We start from the raw sequence: 27,785 nt of genomic DNA on the forward strand, positions 1-27,785 counted from the left end.
CAACCTTGTGGTTTTGAGTGAATGGCTGCAGTACAGGCATTTAACCACTGCGCCACCAGGGCTCCTTTTATATTATAAACTATTATAATTATGTTACTACAAACTAGACTGTCTTTGCAGCTAATTAGTTGTTGTATTGAATATATGAGTTTGTTTGACTGCTGTCCCCCCTCCCCATCATAAATCTTGATTCGTGTATTTGGTTTTTAACCTGGATTTATTTATTAAATATAACTAAACTCAATAGATCCAATCTACTCCATCTAATACATCTGTATTGTGGCTAAAATAACATTTATACAATAGGGCAGCAGTTTAATAATATATGAGAGCCAGCATGGTGTAGTGGTTTGAGCACTGAACTATGACTCTGGAGACAAGGGTTTCAATTCCGGCTTGGCCATGTAAACCTTTTGGGTGACCTTGTGCACACTCTCTCAGCCTCAAGGGATGGTAATGGCAAACTCCCTCTGAAGAAGCTTGCCAAGAAAACCCCATAATAGGTTTGCCATATGCTGGAAAGGGCTTGAAGGCACATAACAACAACAACAATGTATATTATTATACTCAAGAGCCAATGCTTTAACAAAAGAGTTCTCCTTCATACAAAATAGCCAGAGTCCAGGAGAATATGCCTCAAAAAGCAGGCAGGGTCTCCTGTGTCTTTGAAAAACAGAGATAGCACTATAAATCCTGGAAGGAAAATAATCCATTTTAAATGGCAAACTCATTACAGATAAATAGATCCCTGGAGCAGAGTCTTTATTAGGGGATTCCAAGGAAATTCCTAAAAGACAAGGTGCTCCCTCAAGCACCTTTCTTCATAACAGTGCAGACTTTTAAACATGTGGTTTGAACCTAACTTCTAGAATGTATAGACATGGACAACTGAGTATTCATTTTGCAGTCAAACCTATGCATGTTCACTAGCAACAGACTCACATAAATTAGCCCATGTACCTCAAAGTACACGAACAATCCATGTTAACAGGGAATCCATGGTTTGAGCAAGCTGGATGATTGGGCCTAATAATTTGGGGCCATATGTATTCATGGCCCAGAGCTCTGCAAGTCTGGTGCTGGCCAGGTCTATGCTGGTATACTGGCTTTTTGCTTTCACCTTGTCACCAGAACAGCACTTCTGGGTTGCTACATTTCAGTTTTCTAACTCTGCAGCATGTCAATGCTCTCCAGGTTCACCATCCATTTAGTTCCCAGTGCTACTCAGTTGAGCCAGTGCATATATTCAGTTGTAAGTCATATGATGAACATGTGTGAATGACAAAAACTATATGGGGTAATGGGTGAATGAAGCTGGAGTGCAGATTACTGACTCTATAGCACAGTTGGCCCTTCAGATCCATGGTCTTCAGATCCACAAATTCAATCATTTGCAGATCATTACACCTCATATTATTAAATGGTGGTGACATGAACGAGGACATACTGAAGTGTGAATGTTCATGTCGCCTCACTTTAATACCATTATTTGCACTTTTCTGTATCCATGGGGGGTGTGTGTGTCCAAAAGTCCAACTATACTGTGTGTGTTATTTTTAACTAAAAGGAGATACCAACATATTAGCAAGAAATCATTTGTGTGGAGAAGTACCCTGTGGCACAAGATCCAGTTTCTTCTGATTTTCTGGCTGTCTGTTCAACTACAGTTAAATGAACACAAAACAACAGCCCGTGCCCAGATGTCTTGCTCTACATTATCTTTACAGAGACAGTGTTGGGTATTAAAACGAGTCTGCTTTCACAGCTGTACCATATGGCTGGCCTTATCTCAAGCTTTCCAGCCATCCTACTTTTAATCCAGCACCTGATGCAGCATGATGCTACTAGACTTTGCATGGATCTTGGTAGCAGGGCACACAGAATGCCTTAGTTGAAGAGGAGAGGCAAATTGCCCTAGATTTCAAAGTCCTTAACTCTGCCAAAAATTGTGGCCACATGCGTAGTTCCCTTCTGTCTAATAATACCCACATTGGCTTTATTTGCCTTCATGGCAGGAAACACAAACATGCACACATATACATTGGCTTTTAATTGCTCAAAGCAAAACCTGTCTAATTTTAGCAACTTGAGATTAGATGTATGGTAACTTGAGATGTGTGTGCGTGCGTGTGTGTGTGAGAGAGAGAGAACAATGTGAACTGAGAAAACCTAGGTTCAAATGTTCAACTCAGCGAGCCTCAGTAACTACTGCAATATGAAGATAATAATGTTGCCCTAATTTATAGGACTATTGTAACAACTGTTAAACACAAGGACTTTGGTTGTTCAAGAAGCCCAATAAAATTGCTAAATTATGTCACCATAATGATTAACTAGTCTTGAAAGTGAAATAATCTCATGATGGCATTTTAAAAGGAGTGAAGTTTTGGATCAAGATTTGGTCCAAGAACATATGGTAGAATATGAAAATAGCACTATCATTGGTGCTAGCATTAATAAAAGCAGAAAAATTATAACAAAAAGATGGCAATTACTATCTTTTAAGACAGAGATGGGGAATGCATGGCCCTCCAGATGTTGTTGACCCATAAACCCTCACCAGTGACTATGCAGCTGGCTGGGGTTGAGGGAAGTTGCAGTCCAACATCTGGAAGGCCAAACACTCTCCTTGTCTGCTATAAGGATGCTTCAAAATCGTTTTTCTAAGTCACACAGCATTACTGTGCCTAAAATGAAAAAAAAAAAGCCTTGCTTGTTACATTTTTGCTTTAAATTAAAATAACTTTTAAACTTATAAATATTTAAATATCTGACAGTTGGGAAAAAGTCATCTCCCCCACCAAAGTCCCACGCTTTAAGTGTGAAATTGATAGTGAATAAGTTCTTCTGATTATTATTTTTTTTAAAGGACATTGCTCAGGTTTCTAATTCCCTCCATGCTCCTTGAAAAAAAATATGTTTATACAGAGGATGGTGGCCTTTTCCATGCTATGCAGTTTGAATTGCTTCAACAGATCACTGCTCAGGAGAAGCGAGATCCTGCCTAATGAAAACCAACCTACTAGGAGAGCTTCCAGTGCCCTTTTGCTAAATTTAAAGTTCATAATATTAATCAGAAATGTGTTTACCATAAGAACCAAGCAGGAGGGAAAAAATTATAAAAAATTACAAACGAATGTGTAGGCTTCTTATATTTGTTAAATTTATCCTTCCATTCCAACATGTATATTATATAACCTATCCTGGGCCCCAGTGCTGTCAACCAGCCATCAGGTGGGATATAAATGAAATAAATAAACAAACAAATAAAAATCACAACCCTCAAAGTAATATGGCACCAATGTGTATGAGTTTGTTTTTCCTTTTCTTTTGTGATCATCTTTGGCGGAACTGAACTCAACCAACATCATTATTTGGGATGTGTTACTTCCAGACCTTGCTGAAAGAAAAAGGCAAGCGTAAAATGGGGGTCAGAGTTCTTTCATACTTTGTAATTATACACTATGATTTCACTATAGTTGCTATGGTTCCATCCTGTGGAATCCCGGGATTTGTAGTTTGGTGATGTACTAGAGCTCTCTGGCTGAGAATTATAAATGACCTTCCCTAAACTGCCAATCCCAAGATACCACAGAATGTTGTCACGACAGTTAAAATGGAATCATAGTGCTATAGTGACATGTTTTGCTCTCTCAACGCTTATCCAGTGTAGATGGTGAGGAAGGGACACAGAAAAACACACACAGCCCTATATTCATTTTCCTTTGTATGGCCTGTTACAGACTACCAAAATAAAGCTGCTTCGGGTCTCTTTGAAGGTGTGATATTTAAATGATGCATGCATCCTAAGAATCTGGAAGCCACACCAAAGCTGCACTCCAGTGCTTAGGAATGGAGTGTGGCTTTGGCGCGACCTCTGGACTCTTAGGACCCATGCATCATTTAAATAGCATACCTCCAAAGAGACCCAAAGCAGCTTTATTTTGGCAGTCTGTAACAGGCCTATTTTTCCTTCAGTTCCCCACTTAGGCTGTAAGTTCCTTGGAGCAGTGGCCTTGTTTTCTGTCTTTCTTTCTGCTTTTGGCTAATGAATCGTTACAAAATGCCATCTATGTTAACAATGCTGAATAATTATTCAGCAACAACATCAACAATAATCGAAAATATCCTATACCTGTATTAAAAATAGCTTTAGCAAAGCAATACAGCTTAACACTTATCTCATCTAAAAGATCACATTACCAGGGGTATACCAGAATATTAATTAGGACAAGGTTTTCAACCCCCCCTCCCCTTTAAAAAAATCAAGATCATCCCATAATTACTCTGAACAAAGTTGCAATTTCAAAACTGCACTGCAGAATAGCACACTGGATTAATTATGCCAGACTGCAGCAATAACCTTGAATTAAAGCAGCACAACTTTCTATTTTAAAGGAACAATTGCCTTTCTGGTTGATGAAACCTGTCGTCCCATCAGGTAACAGACGTGACCAGGAAAGAGAGAAGCGATAATGAGTCAATCCAAGCTGTTTGATACATTTCAAATCTTCCTCCCACAGAGTATAGCTGCCACAAGCTACATCACCAGTCTGGTTCTTGAAAACCCGATCTCCTCCCTGATGGGTGAACGTGTCCCAAACACTGGGGCCTTTTCCATCTGCATCCCAGCCTCCTGATTAAAAAGAAAACAAACATTATGCTCTTGACATGGAAAATGACACATGATGAATGTAAAAAAAAAAAAAAAGCGCCATCAAATAGACTGGACAGAGAGAATCCAGGTGCCTTGTAAGCAAATCATACTGTTGACATCTTTAATTTTAACTTGATCTGCCTAAACTACAGAATTATTGGTATTATGCTATGGTTTTTTTTTACTCACAGTGCTGTTTACTCCTTAAAGATCTTTTTTTTTAAAAGCAATTTTCACTTAAGGTTGAAATATGTGTCACACAAACATTTTTATTCAAACCCACAGGTTTATGAACGTTTGTATTAATTGTTCGCCAACATTTCCCCTTCCCCCCAGTACTTAAACAGCTGATGAGAAACGAAGGCAATATTAGTACCTGAAAAGAGGTATAAGAGAGGAGGCATCAGGAATATAACAGTAAAGCAAAAAAAGAAAAGACCCTTAAACCAGGGAAGACTGACAAGTCCCAGATGTAGAGGCAGGCAACAGATTGCTGGGACTGTGAAACTGACTGTCACTGCCTCATGAATTGTGTGTCCATCAGGATGTGCTTATGGAACATTTACATCATTGCAATTGTTGTTTACCTAAGTTAAATATTGTTATAAAGATACTTCTTTGTCTCTTGAGTAAATAAGTAGCATCTGCCCCTTCTGACTACAGAAATGTGAAACATTCACACAATGTCACAAATCCTATTTGTTTTGGAGGAGAAAGAGAAAAGAAAGAGATGGAAGTTAGTTATCTATCCTGTTTCTAAACAATGACATTATCTGTTCAATGATGCCTAAGTGAGAATGGGATCAGAAATAATGACCAAATCCTGTTGGGGCATCACATTAATATAAAAATAGTCAGAGAACTGGTTATGCTTTCTGAGAGAATTATCCCTAGCTCAGCCGATAATTCTGCAAGCACAAATACAAACACACATACACACATTCACACTTTTGACTTGGTCGATACGGTAATCATTGCCACAGATGAGCTTAAGATCATAGTACTCACTGTGCAATGGTCATACAACTCTGGTATTTAGATTCACACAATGCTAAAACTGGACAGAAGCTTGGCCTAAGCAATTAATTTTCTGAGATTTATAGAATATCAAATGATTTTCACTGTACTTATTCCAGTTTCAGATGGTGTGTGTGTGCACTTGTCTATCACCAATTTTAGCTCTACCTTGAATTTTAATATTTCTAAAGAGTTTTAAAAAAATAAAATAAAATAAAAAGTATTCAGGATCAGTACGGCAACAATTAAAAATTAAACGGGAGAAAATGACACATAACATTTTCAGGACACAGAAATATCCAAATCAGTGGTGAGCAAAAGGTGGATTGGTAGATTTCAGGGTCATCTGATGTAGACTGAGAAGATATTTTACTCCTAATTGTTTAACCACATAACCAATAAATAATATACCAATGAGCTCAAAATATATTGCTGAAATGAAGAAAGCTTGAGATAAATCAAAGCAAGCGCAAAACTCTGATAATTAACTTCCTAGTTTTTGAATTCTCTCTCTCTCTCTCTCTCTCTCTCTCTCTCTCTCTCTGTGTGTGTGTGTATATATGTATATGTATATGTGTGTGTGTGTGTGTGTGTGTATGTGTGTGTATATATATATATATATATATATATATATATATATATATATTTGCACCAGGCTCCAGTGAATGGTGAATGGATACTGTGATTCTAGGAAGAAAATGCAAAGCAGATCCAGCAAGTGTGAGGTCATCCAAGCCTGGTCTAAGTAACATCAGCATGGGGAAAACTCTCACCTGACAGCACAGTAAGCTTGTATTGATGTAATGTCTAATTGAACCCCATTCAGATCCCCTGAATCCCATTCTGGGGAAAAGACCAGATATAAGTCCCATAAGTAAGGCCCTGTTCAGACCGGCCATTAAGGCCGGCCTGGGGGCAGAGTTGGGGTGTCACGTCCATATGATGCATGCCCCGACTTCACCCCCCAGAGAGCCATGATGCTGTGCACCATATCACATGGTATCATGCGCTCCTCCGGTGCTGAATCCATATGATGCAGCACCGAAGAAACGCTGCCAAGCTGCGGCACCAGCTATGGCGCCAAGCTATGGCGCCCTTTCCAGGGTGCAAAAAGGAAAGGCCGGATTGGGCCTGCGGTGTGCAGTTGCTGCGGTCCTGATCTGGCTAAAGAAGGGGTGGCTAAGGCCGCCCCTTTGGGGCTGTTTGTACAGCCTCTTACTAAATAAGTAAGTAAATAAATAAATAAAGCAAGCAAGCAAGCAAAACCACACTTAAAAAAAAAAAAAGAAAAGAACCATGGGTGGTGGTAAAACAAATGACCAACTTAACTTGCTCTCTTGTATTACATAATACAACTTTATCTGTAGCATGATTTTGTTTGGTTGAGCACTATGCCTGCCTGTCAGTTAGTTACATGGAAGGGGGACAAGTAACTAAGGAGTGGAATGACATCAGGAGACACAGAATAAATAGGACTACATGAAGCAGAGAAAGAGGGGGTGTGGAAGGGTAATTTGACACAGGATTGACATTTAGGATGACAGCTCTCTTTCTTGTAACACACCGTTCTGTTCCAAGATAAGGAAGCATTCATGATTCATTTCTTTGAAAAAATATTATTCATAAATTCAGGTGGTTTTCAGTTTAAGGATAAAGTACATGAGTGAAAGATGCATGAGACCTGTGAGATCCAACAGAAATAAAAATTAGAAATCATTACAGATTACAGATTCCATTCCTCTATAGTTGTAGCCTTCTATTATAAATGATGACTGTGAATATAATTTCACTAAATTGGAATCTTTGTCAAATTTGTCTCATTTCTAACTACTATTTTTAAAACTATGGTTTAATGGGGTTGGTTGGATCCTATCTGGGGCAAATATCTGATTAGTAAAGTGTTTTCCCCCCAAGTATAGGTGAGTTAAATGTAAAAGATTAATTTGTATCAAAGAGAACGTTTAGGAAAAGACAGATTCATCCAACAAACAGGCACTTATGGTTGTCTGGGATGTCCTTTGAAAGTCCTGACAGTCTGTTAGAAAGAAAGGAAATGCCATTATAAGCCATGGCCCTAGGCATGGAGAAGATGAATTAATGTAACAGCGCCTCTGCGAAATGTCTGCCTTTCGCTTAGACAAGCGTCTGCAGGGGGAAAAAACGGCAAAGGTTTTCACCAAATTAAATTTTACACTAGGTTTTTGCAACCTTTGCATAATTTTTGTGTCCTGATAGTTTAAAGATATTTCATAGTGATTTCAAAGTCTTTGTTAGAGGTCACTATTTAAAATGTCATTACAGGTTGCAATCATGCATACATGGAGGGGGGGGGGAGCAGAGCCTGATTCTCCATGCATAGAGCTAGTGCAGTGTAAGAGACTGGGCTGTGAACCAGGAAATCCCTAGTTCAGATCTCACCTCTGCCATGAACTTGCAAGCTGGCTCCTTATGCAAGCCATTACTCCCTTGGCCCCAGCTTCTTTGCAATGTAGGCATGACAATATTGCCTTATCTTGTAGGAGTGCCGGAAAAATTACTGAGATAATATAGCTGAAATGTGTGCTTAAAACCTTAAAAGCCTATTTTATTTATTTAATTTCATAGTGTCATGCATATACATGCATATACATGGCATTTTGCAAAGTGAAAAGGGTTAAGGGTGTTTCCTGATCTGAGGATCTGGCATGCCACAACTCTACCATGTGGCAGTGGCTCAGACAGCAGATTTAGAGTATCATGAAAAAGCAGAAAATTATTATTATTATTATTTTGTTATTATATTTCTACCAAGTGGGGAAGAGCTGCTTGTGGGACTTTCTACCTCATATGTCAATATGACTTGGCTGGCCTTGAATGCTATACATATCGGCTTGGGTGAGTGGCACCCAAAAATCTTGGGCTGCATCCATACTGTAGAAATAATCCAGTATGACACCGCTTTAACAGACATGGCTCAATTCTATGGAATTCTGGGAACTGTCGTTTTGTGAGATATTTAGCCTTCTCTGTCAAAGAGCCCTGGTGCCACTAAAATTCCCAGAATGCCATAGTACTGAGCCATGGCAATTAAAGCAGTGTCAACCTGGATTATTTCTGTAGTGCGGATGGCTTCTTGGACTGGACTTTTCTCTACAGCTAGGGGAGGAAAACAGAGGGGATAAACAAAGTGAGTGTGAGCATTTCAGCCACAGATACATAGGCTAAGGCCCAAAACACACTACAGAAATAATGCAGTTTGTGATCACTTTACCTGTCCTGGCTGAATGTCAGGAAATTCTGGGAACTATAGTTTTGTGAGACATTTAGCCTTCTCTGTCAGAGAGCTCTGATGCCCCAGTAAACTACAATTGCCAGGATTCCTTGGAACTGAGCCAGGGCAGATAAAATGGTCTCAAATTGGATTATTTCTTCAGTGTGTTTTGGACCTTAACCACAGAGCAAGGGGTAAATGTAAAAGGTTTTGTGAAAATGATGGGTTTTGGAGAGAGATTTGAGAAAAAAGAGGTGTCACTGAGAGGTGCTTCGAGACATATGGAGTAGTAAAGAAGAAAAGGAATTTGAGAGAGCAAAAGAACATTGAGGCTGATGAGGAGGCTGAAAATGGATAAGCAAATGTCACAGACACTGGGGTCTCAAAGTACACAGATGGGAAATAAGACTAGGCGATGGACATTATTATTATTATTTTACATCAACCATGGTAGATCCAGTGGAATCTACTTCCCTTCTGTAGAATGCAAATGGAGAGCATGACCCCTTTCCATATCACATTCAGGGTAAATGCATGATATCTATCCCATCTTCCTTTGCAGACAGTGATAGTAACAGCAAGTATTCATATAGCACTTTTTGTACAATTCATACAGATCAGATTGGGCAAAGAATGTTCTGTGGGCTTCCTTTGGCCTCCCTTTTCTGTGCCCTCCTCCCGCAAGGCCCTTTGTTCGCCATCTCTTCTTTGTTATGTTACCCCAGCCACTGTTTAAATTTATACAGTAAGCTACTTGAAACAGAGAATTGCAAAAAGCCAAGTCCCTGTTGCAAGGAGCTTACAATCTAAATTTTGACAGCTGGTAAAATGACAAAGCATATTTGTTACTAACTAATAAGCAGCAGCCCTCAAACTACATGCTTCAGGAGTAATCCTAAGGACTCCAAAGGGAAAACCTCTGAGTAAGCAGGCAGAAGATGCCAAATTGCTGCCTTTCAAAAACAGTGGGATGCTGGTTTTTTTATATATATAAAATAACTTTTGAACACAGATGTATTTAAACAGCTAATCTGCAGCACTGCATATTGTGCTTTGATCACAGAAATGAAAGTAGGCTAAAATTCTCCAGTCTTTATAAGAAGTAACATTTTTCAGAGTTTCCCGACTCAAAAAAATTAAAGGGACATTATGACTTAGAACTGTCTATAAATTAAATATCAGCTAGTCTGCAAGATTAATATCTATGTAATAGTTATACACCAGCCCTCAATAAAAAGAGTTTTAATAATCAATTAGTATAATAGAAATTAAAGATGGAAGAGACCTATTAGGAGGTCATCCAGTCCATCCCTTGCTGATGCCAAATTGCTCCCTGAAGTATATTCAGTACTTTAATACACATCTGTCTTATTAAATCTAAGTTTAATGCAAGGTTAAGCATATTTCAGGCACTTCAAGCATTCCTAGAATATGTAATATCCCTTTCACAACTGGTCTCCTCATAGACTTTCAGTCACGTCTCATGTTCGTAACAGAATTTTATCATAGCTTGAGTGCTCCAATATATCTACGCAGGGTTATTCGGCAAATTGAACTTTAATGTGGGACAACCTTCAAAGTAGGTCAATTATTAGATCAAAGTGCTCTGAGTGTCTCTCAAGGTTCACGTTTTCCCGTGGTTCAGTGACTCAAGGCAATCGTATTTTTGTCAGCTCCTCAGAGCAGTGAAAGTTTTCTAACACATCAACTTTGACATCAATTAAAGATTCAATTTCTTCCTGTGGAAAGATTTAACTCTTCAAACCTTCACTATTCTGAGGAACAACGGAACAGTTTTTAAAGAAAAAAAATGTAATAGCATGCTTTTTAGCAGTATTAATTAATTTTTAAAATAGTAGGCCCAGGTTCTGAACATGCCATGGATCACGGATGCCCTCGTGAATGCATCTCTCTAGTTTATTTCGTGCTGCGGGAAGGAACATGGCTTAGTACTAGAGCGTATGCTTTCCATGTTTTTCAGTTCTGGGATTGCCTGGTGGGCTTGGAAAGACATCTTTCTAAACCTTGGGCAGCCGCTGGAATCTCAGAAAATCCTAAACTAGTTTGGCCAATGGCTTGATCCAGTACAATGCAAGTTCTTATTCTGTTCTTCTCTGGAAGATTTTAGTCTCACCTTCATGGACTGTCACCTGCATTCAGCTGTCAATACAGCAGTAAGAGATCCTATATTATAACACATTAAAGCAGCAATAAACTAGGTGTTTCCACTATTCTTATCATACCCACTCTCAATGGGCACCATTTTGTCAGCTTTCTTTCCCATTTTCTGACCTTAACATATCATGTGGTCAAATGGCTGCCTTGAACAGAAATATAGGAATTGATGCATGATGGAGAAACGTGACTGCCTGAGTGGCAGGTACTTAACTATTGTGCATGGAAGTGAGGTTGTGCCACTCATGTTTTCTAGGGCTGTGAATCTTAACTCAAGAATACATAATATGTATCACTTGCTAAACCAATAAAATATGGAAACTACCACGGGCTGACATAGACATTCTAGCTCACACGACTCTGTTATAGCCCAGCTATTCCTAGCAGACTATGTAGGGACTACCTGCTTCACCAATAACTTGCAAGAATGCAGAATACCTATTGTGATTTATTTATGGATTTTTTGTGTTTCTGCTTTTTCCATGCACATGGCAATCGGAAAGCATGTGGGCTAACCAGCATAATCAAGTATTCATTTATTTAATAAATTTTATGACAGAATGTTGAGATGGATTGAAATTTATCAGTGGAATGCCCTTTGGTAAAACAAAAAAGGTCTGAATATGCTGATAAAAATTTACATTGATATCTCTGGGTTATAAGATTTCTGAAACTGCCCTTTGAGCTTACCCTGTCCATTCGTAGATCTTCAGTCCCTTTAGAACAAATAATTCACACTCTACTAAACTAGCAAAAGAACACAGTGAAAAGTGAGATCTTCTGGAGTTGGATCTTTCAGACTACAAAGTAAAGCATGTAGCTGGATATAGATTTTCTTTCATTGGAGCCCTGCATTCTTAATAAAAATCACTCAGTCATGTGATGTATTTTTCCATAACTAAAAAAACACAAAACAAATGGTATTTGTTTCTTTTAAGAACTAGACTAAATCCAACATCAATAAATGAATGTTGCTAAAAGGACCGACTCATTTCTACTGGTCTACACTACAAGGTTTACATTGCATGGTCTACATTAGTTGGGACTAGCACTGAATTTCCCCACATAATGTACAAACAAACTATACTTTGTTATTCTATTACTTGTTAACTATTTTATGTATTCAATAATTTCAACCATGACAAAAATAAACATACTGTACAGTGCGCCCACGCCGTACACAAGCACACTATATGCAACTTCAATCTTACACTAAAGACGTGCAACAAACATATGGCATGCGCGCTGTGCACCACTTCAAGGAAGCATCCCATTGTTTTCAATAGGGTGCAAACATATGCAGAATTCCCCTTATGCGGGGGGATCTGGAACGGATCCCCCGTGTAAGGGAAGGGTCCACTGTATTACACTCCTTCTTCTCAAGGGCTTAACTCTGGAGTAAATGTCTCAGTACAAAGAAAGGTATAGGCCTGAATTAGGGAGAGGTAGTAAACAAAATGGCATCTTCATATATATGTCTAAACCAAAGATGCGGAATCTTATACTTCCCTATGTTACTGAACTGTAACCCACATCATCCTTCACCCTTAGTCATGCAGTCTGGGACTGGTGGTAGTTGGAGACCAACCTTAAGAGTGCCATAGGGCCCGAACAGACAGGCCAAAATAAAGCTGCTTTGGGTCACTTTGGAGGTATGCTGTTTAAATAACACACACATCTTAAGAGGCCAGAAGCTGCAACAAAGCTGTGTTCCAGTCCTTAGGACTGGAGTGTGGCTTTGGCATAGCTTCTGGCCTCTTAAGATGTGTGTGTCATTTAAACAGCATACTTCCAAAGTGACCCAAAGCAGCTTTATTTTGGCCTGTCAGTTCGGGCCCATAGATTCCTCACTTTTGTTCTGAACAATGCTGAAAAAAATCCAAGTTAAAAGTAAAGGTTTGCTTCAGATGAATACCTAAACAAGTATCTAAAAGCCAAATTACAATTTTAAATTTTGGTACTGATGGCACAAACACTTTCCCAGAACTATGCAGTTTAAACTAGGCTCCATAGTTTCCAGCTGGGCTTGGTTACTAAGCCAATCATTATGGCTACCTGATGCTCTTCCTCCTGTAGATTTGGGCACGTGTGCTAAGTGGCAACCAAGAACCCCTCCCATACCCTCACCTTTCCATTTGATGTTGACTGCTGTTTGATCAAGGGGCACTCAGGATGGCTCCCTAGGAGAAGAGATAGTGGCAAGCATGGATGGAAAACAGACTACAAGATGCAGTATCAACATGGAAGCACAAGACCTTCCTTCTCTGACTACATCTGGGAGAAGGAAGTAGAACCAGTAGAGATAATAACAGAGTTAGGAGGGATCATCTAGTCCATCCATCATCAAGAAGTCACCATTCAAGCATCCCTGACAGATGGCCATCTAACCTCTGTTTAAATTTTTTTCATTGAGGGGTCAATTCCACACCCTAGGTTAGATGCTTCAGGAAAGAGTAACACTTTCTGTGGTCCAAAACACACCACAGAAATAATCCCAAAAAAATTGAGACCACTTCAACTGACTGGCTCTGTGCTAGGGAATCCTGGGAATTGTAGTTTATTGTGGTACCAGAACTCTCTGAAGATTTCACATAAAATTACAGTTCCCAGAATTCCCTAGCATTGAGCCAGGGCAGTTAAAGCAGTCTCAAAACGGATTACTTCTGCAGTGTGTTTTGGATCTGAGTTACACACACACACAATGTCCTATAGCCCTTTGGTGGTTATCTGACTGTTTCTAGGCAACTATTTCTTCACTTCTACAAAGAGGTTATAAAAATCTGAATTGGAAGGGTAAAGTTCAGCACTATAGGCTGATACTGGACATAGTTGGTGCTAGGTCTTAGGACAGTAGTTACACAGCAGACTCTGTAACATACACTACAGTGTAAAAGCAATAAAAAGGAGTGGCAAGAAAAAACTGAAGGGAAGAAAGAAAAACTAGCAGAGGAGTGTTGGAGAGTGTTAAAGGGTCTGCAGGAAACCCACTGTTAACTGTACCTTGTCTCAGAAGGTGGTAATAAGATATGGCTTCTGAAACCTATAAACAATTGCACATTTGAGAGGAACACAACTGGTGTTAAATAACATCTCTAGAAAGGAAGGAACAATCACCAAGAAATTGTCAGGCATCCACCAAGTGGCTATCACTTGGCAATTATTTACAAGCAAAAGTCAAGTTGTGTTGGCATGTAACTACAGAGAAAAGCCTGCTCCACTGAGTGGCATCTCTTTCAGAAAACTGTATGGAATCAGGTATTCCTAATGTCTATTCTGAATTCTTTTTGCTTGTTTCAAAATCTTTCCAGCCTCTTTCCAGGAAAGTTGCACCCTTTCATTTATAGACATCTGGGAGCTGTAGGTAGTCTATCTTATTACATGTGATCTGGAGATTCTAAAAGATTATTGACAAGGATATGAGGAATATTTGTGTGTTTAGAGTCCATGCCTATTATATAGGTAACTAGCAATGTTTTTCCGAATCAAACAATAACCCACTTGGGAGCATTTTGAGTCAAAACAAGAACTTAGACTGGCAATGCATTGGGAATAACTCACAGGATGCCAGATCCTGTTGTCACAGATTGATGAATGGGGATACGAAAAGTTTAGGAATGCAAAGTTACTGAAATCAGAGGACTTGATCACATGGGGAATATTGGAGGTTTAACCAGAAATTAACCCATGAAAATCATGCAATAACGATTAAGATTTTCACACGACGTCAACATCAAAGTGCCATTATCCCGGGAATAAGATGGCAATAAACAGCAACAAATAATTCACGAGGAAATCCTATGAATGATTAGTTGCTGTTTATTGCCTGGTTATTCCCTCGTTATTCCTGGGATAATGGCTCTTTAAGCATGATGTGCGTGAAAACCTTTAATCACAATTGCGCAATTCTTACAGGCTAATCACTGCTTAGACGCCTGATTTTTCCCATGTGATAAAGTCCATATAGGCTATACCTGAGGCAGTTCTCACACAATGGACTGTACATAAAGCAACATCAGTCTCAGTCCTGCTTTGAGGGATTCCCATCCAACTGTTCCTTCTGTTATAAAACATAGGCTAGGAAAACACTTGCATACACATGCCACAAACCTGGCAAGCCAAGATAATATGGCTGAGTATACACAGCAGCAAATTCCATATTCTTATCAGTACACTAACATTTTTTTTTAAAAAATGTGGTGATTTATAGATAAACCTTACCTTGGGTGTGATTATTAGTATAGGAAGGTGGGATATAAATGTTTAAATTAGTAAACCCCCCCCCCCATCTTGGTCTGAATCCAATTGTCAGTCCCAACAAGTGTGGATCTATCGAATCTGTGCAAATTATATATGTGCACAAATACGCAGGTTCTCACTGATTCAATATGTCGATTTTAACTGAAACTAACAACTAGAGTTAGGCTTTTAATTTTACTTTTATTCTATACCTGAAAATATAATGGGTGCAGCAATTCTTAGGTTGCAAGGGAGTGTAATTAATTCAAACTTTGTTCTACTTTTCTCTGAAGTTGGGATCCATTCCCACTATTCTTCAAGTGTTTTGAAGTAGGTTCTTTTGTTCTGCTGCTGCCAGAAGAAAGAAAAAAGTAATGGGAGAATTCTCCTCCAGAACAACATGAGATTTAGTGGCTATAAGTAATAATGAAAACTCCAACTCAAGTACCTCCTTCTTCCTATCGACAACAGATAAACTGTTATTTCAGTCAACACATTTTAAGCACACACACACACACCCAACTACAAACTCTTCCCTTCTGCTACAAACTCTTAACTGAAGAAAGGTAAAAACAAAACGGGATACCTTCAATCTGATAGGCTGCTGTTGATGCTCCCCATGCAAATTGTCCTGGGAAAGAAGCACTTTCAGGATCCCAATTGCAGGGAGCAGGAGAGGTGAGGATAGTGTTGATGGCAGCTGCAGGATCCAAAGCCATGGTGTTGGGAAGATCCGTCTCTCTTTCGGTCTGTGAGGGCTTCCTTTTGTGTTCTTCCTTTTGCCCAAAGCAGGTTCTGTGTCAGTCACAGAGAAAAGAAGAAATGAAAATTGGTCTTAGACTTTGATCCACAGTAATAGGCCCCAATACAGAGGGCAGTTCTTAATCTCCTGCAATTAGAAGGAGAACAAATATGGAACAATTTCCAGTGACTCTTGTCTTGAGCAAACACACTAAAAACATATTGCTGAAAAAAGACACAAATTTCTATGGTGGAAAGGGATATTTGTTATCTCTCTAACAAAAAGTCGTTTCATTACATATGGAGGGGAGGGATGACAACAAGGGGTCTTTATTTCTCATACTTCCAATGTCAATAGAAGAAACATCACACAAATAGACCTTGATCATCCCAGAGGTAAAACGCAACATTTCAGCACATAGCTCCACGGAACAGACCATCCTTAAAAAGAAAATTAGTAAGGGTTGTCACCTTTTAATCTAGCAAACTGTGGACAGAGTATCTGGTCATGGTATGAAGGGAACAATATGAGTAAGGTATCAAGGTTATTGTTGCAGTTAATTACAGGTATTTAGTCAAATCATTTCCAGTATAAAATACAGAGTGGTATAACTCAATTCATCCCCATACCTGGGCTGTAGAGATGTTTAACGGTGAAAATGATGAAAGAGTAGGCATGTATACTTTTAAGGAATGTGCAAAATGGGTGCCCCATATAAAAGTCCATATGCAAAAAAGAAAAAAAAATCCACCTGATTTTGGATATACCCCAGAGGAGATAAAATAAACTGAGAGACAACGTGTATTCACTTTTATTACCCTATAATGTGTGAATAAAAGAGGGACACATCCTTTTCTCTACAGCATAAAGACAGTTTTGGTCTAGAAAAGAAAGTGAACTAAAAGTACTTTATGTTTGTACAAAACAACTATCCACATTGTATTCTAGGGGAATATTACACACCAGGGCACTCTCCATTTCTTCCAGAAACTTTCTACCGAATGTGTACTTCTGAACACTGGGAAGCGCTGTCAAACAAACAGCTGTGGGGTCATAAACAGAGACAAACTCCTCATGGAATCTTTCCCTTCTGTTATGGATAGGATTCCAAAAATAGGAAAAGACAGGTGGAAACCCTATCAGAGAACTCCATAAAATCTACAAATCACAGCCAAAGTGACCCTGAATAGCTCCATTTTTTTAATGACCATCATGTAAATAAATAATAAAATAATAAAATTTTTATTTATACCCCGCCCTTCCGAACGATCAGGGCGGCTAACAAAATGCAAATGTAGCTTTACTATAACTTCATAGGGTTTGTTATGACCTAAAAGGCCCTTTATGGCTTGATTCCAGACTCCTTATATGAGCCTGCGCAGATTATTATTATTATTATTAAGCTTTATTTATATAGCGCTGTAAATTTACACAGCACTGTACATGCAATCTATTAAGATATATGTGGGAAGGGCTTTCTCTCAGTCCCATCATTGTTAAAGGCATGATTGCTGGCCATATCTGACACTTGTAAGACAGATGCAGCTAGTGCACAAAGCTTAACTGTGCAGATACACTCCTGGCCACTGCTGGAACCGGAGCTTCCAGGGCCAGGGCTGAATCCAGGCATCACATCTCTAGTTGCATCTAGCAACTGGATTTAGGTCTCTAACTTCACATCCATAACAAAATCCCAGTGTAGACTGAGCCACTGAGCCATTCATAGAGATACCTTCCAGCACGACAACAACCCTCTCAGTTCATATGCTGATTAGCTATTAGTTAAACTGGAATGCCTACATTCCTAACCTAACTACAACAGTGGAAATCACTAGTCTCCTGCCCAACATATTAATCTGGGGCTTTTTCAGTGATGTGCTTCTTACATCAGATTAAAGACTTGAGTCATCAAAGTCAAAAAAGAAGAACTACTGCTTAAAATGTTCTTTTTTAAAAAAAGAAGAAGAAGCTTTATCAGCTGTTCATTGCTGCTCATTGCTAAAAGAGTTAATATATTATTATTTTGTTGCTTCTTTTACTTACACCTACATCTGGAAAATTACCCCAAAAAATCACACCAAATACCTGTCAAAAACTATATGTTTAGAATAATGATAAATGCACTAAAAATAATGTGGTTGCCCTACCAGTAGCCATGTCAACTTTTGAAACATAACGTCCGCAACTGTTACCCCCCCCCCCCCCCGCAACACATAAGGAGTTTATGTCCTTATTTGTGACACTTCATTTCCCAGTTCTTAAAAAGAACATTTGGAAAGAAAGGTGGAAGCACTTTTGCTTTTCATTGTCTCTTCTGGTTCAAGACCAAAGATACTTTCCTCATACAGGACTGAACTCAAAGTCCTAGCTGAAACATATTTTGAAAATATCACACTAGATGGCACCATTGCAACTTTATTGTTCATACTTTGTAAGAACTATTTTATAATACTGACAGTATTAAAACACATCCATATTGATTCATGCTCTGGTCATTATTTATGTTTATTGGGCTGCAGGGAACAAGTACCTTTGGAAAAGGAGCAGGGAGAAAAAAGTCAAACTCCATTAAGTGAATTCCAGACTTGTACCATATTGCTTTCATTCACATGGATCTGCTGACTTTGAAAACATTCACATGGAAGAATTTATTTGTTGGTTTATAAATCACTAGCATGTCTTACGACTGCCAGTTAGTGCTGGGCTTGGTTTTGGCCAGCTTTCATTATTCATGTTTATTGTTTGCATTTGCATATACATGTGATCAGCAACAGTATTACAATAAGGTGAAAGGGATTCAACTCTTGTTCCTTAAGAATTTGTATAAAAACTATACAGTAACTTGATCTGCCATCAGATGCATTTCCCTCTGTTCTTTATTGCCTGCTTTTGTATTTATAGCCCATCCTTGCTTCAAATGACACCCATGCTTTCTCCTCATTTTGCCCTCACAAGACGTCTGTGGGGTAGGTTAAGTTAAGAAAGAAGCTAAACAGACCAGCATTTAACGCCAGCCTCAGGGCAGAGTGGGAGCATGATGTCCGCAAACCGCACACCCCGACGCTGCCCTGACACCGGTGTCATGCTGTGCACCTAACCGCATGGAAGGGGGCATTATGGTGCTCTGTTGGCACAGAGTTTAGATACACTACACCAAAGGAGTCCCAAAAAGCAGCCGCTGCAGCTGCAAGAGCACATTTTTGCGAGTGCTAAAAGGAATGGCATTTTGCCATTCTTTTTAAGCACGTGAAAAGTGTCGGATTAGGGCTGTGGTGTGCAGTTGCTGTGCCCCTGATCCAGCAAGGAAATGGGTGATAGGATGTCACTCCAAAGGGACAGTCTGTTCTGTCTGGGTCTTGGCACAATTTTGAGTGCCGGTTATGACCTGTAAAGCCCTATAAGGCTTAGTTCCAGACTTTCTGACAGACCAGGCTCTCTGAACCTGCCTAGGCCTTGAGATCTGCAGGAGAGGCACTTCTTCTCAGTCTCACAGGTACTGTTATTTCAAAAGGATCTTGTAGCACCTTTGAGGCTACTGAAAGAAAAAAGTTGGTAGCAGGAACTTTAATAGACTTCAGCCTATATCTTCAGATACATGATCTGGAATGGAAAATCCAGAGACAGACTTATATAAGTTGTTTGTTAGTGAAGACTTTAATTCAAATTCAAAATTTATGTGTTATGGAGATGAGAAGGCAAGTACAGTTTTAATGATGGTCCTTGGGGGACAAAGACAGCAAGATAGTTGTTGCCTACAGCAGGGAGAGTAGATAATCATAGGAATGAGTATTGAGATGTAGTGTGGAAAACAGAGAGGGAGATGATGAACAGGTCAAGGGCACCCTTATGAGGATGGAGGTTATAGTGTTGACATGTATATTGCATGCCAGGAAAACATTATCTTCCTCATTATCTCTGAATTCTATCATCATGAACAGGTACAGCTAGTTAGGTACCAAAGAAAGCTTTCATTGTGGTTTCTATAGTCTTTGGAGCTCCCTTTCTAGGATGTCTAGAATTGCCTCCTCATTATTGTCATTGACAAGCAAAGAATTTTGGTCTGACACACTTAGAATTTCAGAAAGTACATTGTCTCAACTCTTGTGAAATTTCGAGAACTGACGTAGTAGTTTGGGAGTTGGACTATGACACTGGAGGCCAAGGTTCAATTCCCTACTTGGCCATAAAACCTGCTGGGTGACCTTGGATAAGTCACATGCTCTCAGCCTCAGAGGAAAGCAATGGCAAATATCCCCTGAACAAATCTTGCCAAGAAAAATTTGTGATAGGGTTGCCATAGAAATGACTTGAAGGCACATAACAACAAGAAGACAGGAATTATCAGGAGCTGGACAGAACTACTGCATATGAAGTAGGGCATTTGCACTGATAATTTATAGACACCACTGACTATGATTGATGTGGATGTAAAGGATAAGTCTTTTTAATAGTATGAAGTAACAAAGAAGTTGAGACAATTATATGTTCTTGTATGGACACTTAATTGAATATTGGAAAGCAAGAATAACCACTGTGGTGCAGCCAGGTTTTATGAAAATGCCAATCAGAATGTCTTACAAAAAATGCTTAATTTGAACATAAGCATGCCTGCTGATTGAAATGAAGGGCAATGATAAACAACATCTTTGGAGTGGGTGGAGTGAAGCTGTTAATGCATTGCTGAGAAAATGGTATTACTTCTGATCCTATTTAGTAGCTTCATTAATGTTTTGGAAGAGGGAGGAAATGGCAGATTAATTAAATCTTTAGATATCAAGAGTGGGAGGAGCAGAGACATTAGAAACATGGGCAGAATCTAACAATGCTGTTCACCTTGGAAAGTGACAAACTACTACATCGAGTAGGATAATGGGAAAAAGAAGTTAATGGGAAAACAGAAAGTACAAGAGGTTTGGTAGCAAAAGAAATCTGACATACTTACATGTTTCTAGCTTCCATCCTTAACACACTACCAAATCCATAGTTTCCAACCAACCTTTTTGATACAATCACATCTGCTCAGAGCCAGATGACAATTCCAAAGTTATGGTTTTACAAAAGCATTTCTCAAGCTAAAATATCCTGTCAGAAGTACGTTGATTGTGTATTTCTACATGGGAGGGGGTGGACCTGATAGCTCTTAAGATGTCTTCCAACTTTATGATTCTATGATCACCACAAATGTGTTATCTAATTTAATTTGGACCATTGATCACAATGTTTTCTTTCTTTAGAACATAAATACAATGGCATATCAGAAGTGCAAATGGTATAACCAATGGTTATGTGCCTTCAAGTCATTTCAGACTAGGGAGGCGATGGACATGAATCTGCAAGAACTGGGGACAGCAGTGGAGGACAGGAGTATTGGAGATGTTTCATCCACAGGGCAGCCATGGACTGGCGAGCAGTTAACAACAAAACAACAAAAAGCCATAGCTTGGGGTTTTCTTGGAAAGATTCATTCACAATATATAGCAATAGCAGTAGCAAGTACATTTCTATACCACTTATCAGTGAACTAGAACTCCCTAAGTGGTTTACAATGTGTAAGCTAATTGCCCCCAACCAGCTGGCTAATCATTTTACCAACTTACAAAAGGATGAAAGGCTGAGTGGACCTTGGAGCCCTCCTTTAGGATCGAACTTACAATGTTGTGGCTGCAGTACCAGCACTTAACCACTGTGCCACCAGGGCTCAACAGGGGGCTTGCCTTTGCCTTCCTCTGAGGCTGAGAGAGTGTGACTTGCAAAAGATCATCCAGTGAGTTTCCATGACCAAGTGGAGATTTGAACACTCATCTCCAGAGTCATCATTCAATGTTCAGCTCACTACAGCGCACTAGCTCTTGATACAACCTACTTGTCAAAAATTCAAAGGAACACCTGTAACAGGACAGACTCTCTCAAAGTACATAAAGCTCCAATAAGATTATAAAAACAAAACTGCTGTATAACAACAGCCATAAAGAAAGTAACAATATGCATGCATGCATGCACACATTTTGAAACTACAGTCAGCGCTTCTTATAGGCGGGCTTGCCTTCTGTGGCTTTGAGCTTATGCAGAAGGCAAACCCCTGCAGAAATAATGGGGCATGTACTTGCGCCGCTCCCCCTAAGCACCATCACAAGCATGCACCTCATTATTTTCTATGGGGCTTGAGCATATGCTCTTTTCCCCATACGCAGTGGGTCTGGAATGGATCCCCCACATATGTGGAGGACAGACTGTACTTATAAAACATGTCCAGTTTCATCTGTATTATTTATAGTTAAACAACTCAGAGTCTTGGGTCCCATAATGGAGAAAAGGTAGGCCATAAACAAAATAAGAAAAACAAAATAAATAAAATATAAACTCTTTCTTTGAAATTTATTACAAATTTGGGGAAATTTTCAAAGTCAGAAAAATGTAGGTGTTGCGTTATCTTCATTATCTTCATCTCTCTAGCTGAAAAGTTAAAACACCCTTCCCAAAACTGCAAATCCCAGGATCCTACAAAATATTGCCATGGTGGTTAATCATAGTTCTATAACTGTGTATGGTGACAGGGCACATGGAAACAGGGGAAATATTTCCCACACCATCTTCTCTATATTCTGCATATCTGTAATACACCTCTGGCACCCTCTTGTGTTTGTCGAAGCCTTTGCTTCATCTCCCTGTTTTCTACCCCTTTCCTCCTCTCCTAGGCACTTTTGCTAACCATACCTTCCTGTGACATTTAGATATGTTACTTAGGCTCCACTACTGCAAATTCCCTGAAAGTACAGGTGTTCTCCACAAGTCATACAAGCCACCAATGCTTTATCTAAAGCAGCCTGCAAAACAGTATGTAAAATAACTTTTTAAAAGATGTGTGAAGTATTTTTCCATTCACTGTTTTCTTCCTTAAGAAACACTTGTTTATTGAGTGTGTCAGTTTTTATCCTTCAAAACATTAGTGCATGTTTTTTCAAGCACCCTGTAAAGCAAGATAAGTAGCACACCAGCAGTTTAATTTGACAAAGTAATCTAAACACCTGTTTGAAATCTAGCTAGGTACTGACTTTTTGAAGGGAGAAAAATCATGCTTTCATTTTATTTGTTGTTCCAGGTATTAATAGTGATGCACAGTGATTATGTTGTTCTGAGAATATCGCAAGAAACATAGCTGCCCCAAAGCACAGCTAATGGAATCAGAAAGAAGAAGAAAAGATCATTGAAGCTTCTTTTTAGCATGGCTGATTTGAACACATAAATGATAAAAAAGGAGAGATTAAAGGATACAGTACTTAAAATGGCATGTTGATTATTATTATTTTTAAAAAATATATCTTAAAACTTGCCTGCTTAACGGTAATAATAAAAAGTCCCTGGGATAGATCCAGTATCAAATTCAATTTTAATTCTTTTGATCTTTCATCCTCTTTTAGTTCAATTCAGAGACACCTGAACAGATGCTCAGTAAAGATGAAACCACAAGTTATCCCCTCTTCGTTCCTGAAGATCATTGTAAACACCACAAACAAGTAGAGTTTATGGTGAAACAGATGGCTTTTCTTAGTTCTCTTGGAAGACAGACACCTCTCCCATTAGCTTCTCTGAAAATGTTGCTGGTTATCTTGGACCTGTCACAGCAGATCAGAGCTCTGAAAAGTCCCTCTTTTTGGCCTACAGCTCCCAGTGGGAATGCATAAGAGGAACTTCACCAACCTCTGTAGAAGAAGTATCAAAGTGGGTAAATGCCTCTTAATTCATCCTTGCAAAATATCCAACAAGCAGTGAAAAATGCAAAGAGATCATTCCCTCTGAATTAGTTTTTCTGGATTGCTTGCTTTTCTGTCTGCAGAATGTATCCTATGTAGGATTCAGGATTCTCCAAGGCCCTGAAGTTTCTGGCCCAAAATGTGAGATCCAGGGCTGGCCCCTGGTGATAGCATTACATGCTATGCATCAACAATAAACTGTAACTGTTCACGGCTTGTCATTCAAACACACACACATGCACACACACCTTATTTTCCTGTTTGGAAATTAAGACAGAAATAACTAAAAGGGCTGTGCCCAAATCCAGGTGAAATAAGGGGATTACACCTTCTCACATTTAAAATGAGTTAAGGGATATTTAATCTAGCCTACTTGCAAAGCAGAGTGGTGGGTGATAACTGGTACTACAAGAACTAGGTGTGAAGAAGAAAGTTAACTACATGAATACATACACCCCATGAAGTGTATTTTCAAGTTTAATCAATACATTATTGAAGTCTTGTAAAACGTAGAACTACTGCTCTAGTAGTTGAACTGGATGTTTGCACTCAGTCCTTTCCTCTTGCCCAGAGTCAAGTACACACACACACACACACACAGGATTTGTACCCTCAGTTTTTGCCTGGAGATGATACACAAAAACTGACGATTCAGTGCCAGAGATCTAGCAACCCTAATACTATATCATTCCTCCAGAACTGATGAACATGAAGATTCTAGAAATACAAACGTCCTCCTTTTCATTATAAGCTCAGTGATTCTGAAGCCTTATATTGCTTAATGGTTTGCTTAATCATCAAAGGGCTGATCATGGTGAAGACAGCTGTACGCAAGAAAAGTAATCGTAAAATTGATTTTCAGACAATAATGCTTTGTTAATTGGGAAGTAGCAGGAAAAGAGGATAAGACCACATTATAAGTAGATACACTCAATGAAGGAAGCCATGGCCCTGTGTTTGCAGGACCTGAGTAGGGTAGTTGCTGATAGGGTTTGTTGGATGCATGGATAATGCATTTTTGTGAGTCACAGAGACCACGAAGAAGAAACAGGTAAATAATTCAAAAGAATACACACATTGCTGAATATCAAGGACCTTTTCAAAAACAATTTGGTGCAATTATTTCTTCTCAAAATGTAGCTACTATGGGACAACTCCAAAACACATGCATTAAGGAAGCATTGTCAGTATTACATCTCCCATAATTTGTTTATTTAGAAAGCTCTTTCTTTGATTGTTTGTGGTGACCAATGTACCAGAAAGAGCAATTTCTGCTGTACAAGATGAAGTCAGAGATCTATAACCATATTAGTTATAAATATTAAAACCGATGGCCATTGATTAATCAGAATTGGGTATTCAAATTCTTTATCCCATTCTTGCTGTAAACCTTGCACATCATATTTATTTACAGATAACACACACACATAATTGTTGATCTGGATATTTTGTTGGCCTCAGTTAAGGTCTCTAATGCTAAGGGACACGTAAAGCTTCAGAGCCAAATCTGGATTCTAACAAATGTTGTAAGTATTGTTATACAGTTAATTTATAGAGTGCTTCTGCAAAATTGGAAAAGGCAAAAGTTCATCATCAACACCAAATATCTGATTTAAAGTAAGGATCCCATTATTGGCCCACAGCTTCCATAAAAATGGTTCCTTACCAATTTACAAGTCTGGATTCCCCAATAAAATCAATTTGAAATGATTGTATGGGCCAAGGTGCAATTGACGAAACAATATTTGCCACACCGTTCTAACTGCTGAAATCGTTGGCAAAACACTACTCATTTTTAGAAAATGAGAACCAAGCACTATCCATTTGAACAGAGGTGCCAGAAATCAAGACTCCAAGGCTGACCATGGTGGATTATTTGAAATGGATATGTCCAAAAAATTAATACCAGATAACAGAAATGCCTAATGGTTTGTAAGAAGATCTGGAAGTCTGAACCCTCTCTCTTGGATAGGAATTTGTATTATTTTCATTGACATTTTAAGAGATGAATTTAGTTTTTGAAAATAACTACAAGGTATAAATAGAGGAGCCCAGCATGGTGTAGTGGTTTGAGCATTGGACTATGACTCTGGATACCAGGGTTCAAATGCAGGCTTTTCATCTGACCCCGCCTCATGTCCTTAGTCCTATCTCTATTAGAATATCTCCTCTGTCAAGACTTTCTAGGCTAGTTTTCAATTGAAAACTGTTCTCCATCCTTGCTTTTTGAAAATTGGATTACATCATCTATCTAATAACATTTTCCATGCCTCCCTGTGAATATTCCTAAATTGCATTTATTCATATTGTCAGTTCTATGAACACAAATCACCCTTATATAAGCATATGGAATAAAATATGTATTCTATATATATGAAAAGATACAGAGGGAATGACTTTTCTTTATTCCATAAGGGCAAACAGATGCAATGCAACTTCTTCACTGACATTTACTAGCATTATTTTATAGGTCAAACTCCAACCCCCCCCCTTTTTTTTTTTTTTTTAGTATGAAGGGATCCTTCTTAGCATTTGGAATTACATTAACACAAAAACAGCACAGCAGCTAAGGAAATAATGTTTTGAATCCCTATAATTTCTATAATTTTTATATATCTTTTCCCATACAATGTCCTTTTGGTTTGGGTGGATGTATAGAAGTAAATATATATTCTTTAATGGCTAGCACATGTTAGCAATTAGCATAAATTATTCCTGAGAAAGGTCAGAAAGTAAAGTGGAGGATGGATGGTGCTTGTCATGAATTTATAGTAATAGTAATCTGCACACTAAATTATTAACCATTATCAATTTGAATTAATACTTGTAACTTTGTATTTATATTCATTTATCAGATTTAGCTCCAGGTTGCACTGATGTTTTGTGGCATTTAGGAAAAATATTAATGATGCCAACCACTGAAGTCATACTGTCTCAAAAGATTGGGGGAAACAGAGGACAACTGCTGTGCTCTATAGGAATTCTGCCTCTCTCTCTAGACTTCCCATCCATGCAGGCATTGGTTCTGGGTGTGCTATGGCTCCTGTTGGGCACATGAGTCCAACTGGAGATTTTGTTAGTGCTGCCTCATGGTCTTCTTGGAGTCCTCAAAATCCAAGTCATTGCATTGGCCACTGTGACAACCACAACATATTGTCAGACCAAGGTCACAGTCAAAACCTCTTCTTAAGTGCGTGTGTAGTTTGATGATAATAGATAGTTTTGTTGTTACTCTTTTGTCATAGACAGGATGAGGAAGAGGAGGATTGGAAGGAGGACAATAGAACAGAAGAGATGGAAATGGAGCCCTTATGTTGTTCTAGTCACCTATTTCCCCCACATTTTTTTGCTTCTACAGAGCCTGTCACTATGCAGGACAGGAAAGACAACTGTAACCAGTTCCACTGGCTATCATTCCACCAGTCATCTTTCCATCAGCAAACAGTCAGTGATGGAGGGAAAAGCATCCAGCGATGAAGGGGTATTTTTAATTGGGAAATCTTACTTCTGGAAAAGGACCTGGCTAAAGTGATATATTCCTTCCATTGATACATCTTTTCTTCAGGTGTTTCCTTTCCCCACATTAGAAGGAGTTCCCCCCCTTCCATAACACTAAAAGAAGTTAGAAGACAAGGCCTAGCAAATCAAGGACCCAACTTTATTTAGGGAAAGAAATGCATTTCTGTCTTCCATCCTGACAGACCAGAATATGAGGAGAATGGAAGCCTCGAGCCACAAACTCATACACATGTATATGTGTTGGTCACTACTTGGCAACCTTGCTTGGAAAATTCCATTCCAACATTTTCCCACTCTTAGCTACATAACCCATTCCATAGTCCCTTGGCTTCTTAGGGAATGAAATATATGATTTAACCTTCATGGTGTGTCAGCTTGTTCTTCTGGAGGAAGGTGGAAGCAGGGTTAGCCTATGCAAAGCCGTATTAGTTTCCCCTT

General features: G+C 38.9%; 1 protein-coding gene across 1 annotated transcript in view; it reads right to left on the minus strand.

Moving 5' to 3' along the window:
- LOC149312487 (cytosolic beta-glucosidase-like) overlaps positions 1-27,785 on the minus strand; it is a 98,608-nt gene that overhangs the window by 26,849 nt on the left and 43,974 nt on the right. The window contains exons 2-3 of the mRNA XM_089526880.1: positions 15,922-16,130; positions 4,409-4,636 (exon numbers count right to left, since the gene is read on the minus strand). Coding sequence (XP_089383006.1) covers positions 4,409-4,636; positions 15,922-16,054 — 361 coding nt within the window. The 5' untranslated portion in view covers positions 16,055-16,130. The remainder of the gene's footprint in view (positions 1-4,408; positions 4,637-15,921; positions 16,131-27,785) is intronic.

Source organism: Sceloporus occidentalis, unplaced genomic scaffold (assembly GCF_023333645.1).
Source record: "Sceloporus occidentalis isolate IW3139 unplaced genomic scaffold, rSceOcc1.0.p SCAF_5, whole genome shotgun sequence".
Lineage (NCBI taxonomy): Eukaryota > Metazoa > Chordata > Lepidosauria > Squamata > Phrynosomatidae > Sceloporus > Sceloporus occidentalis.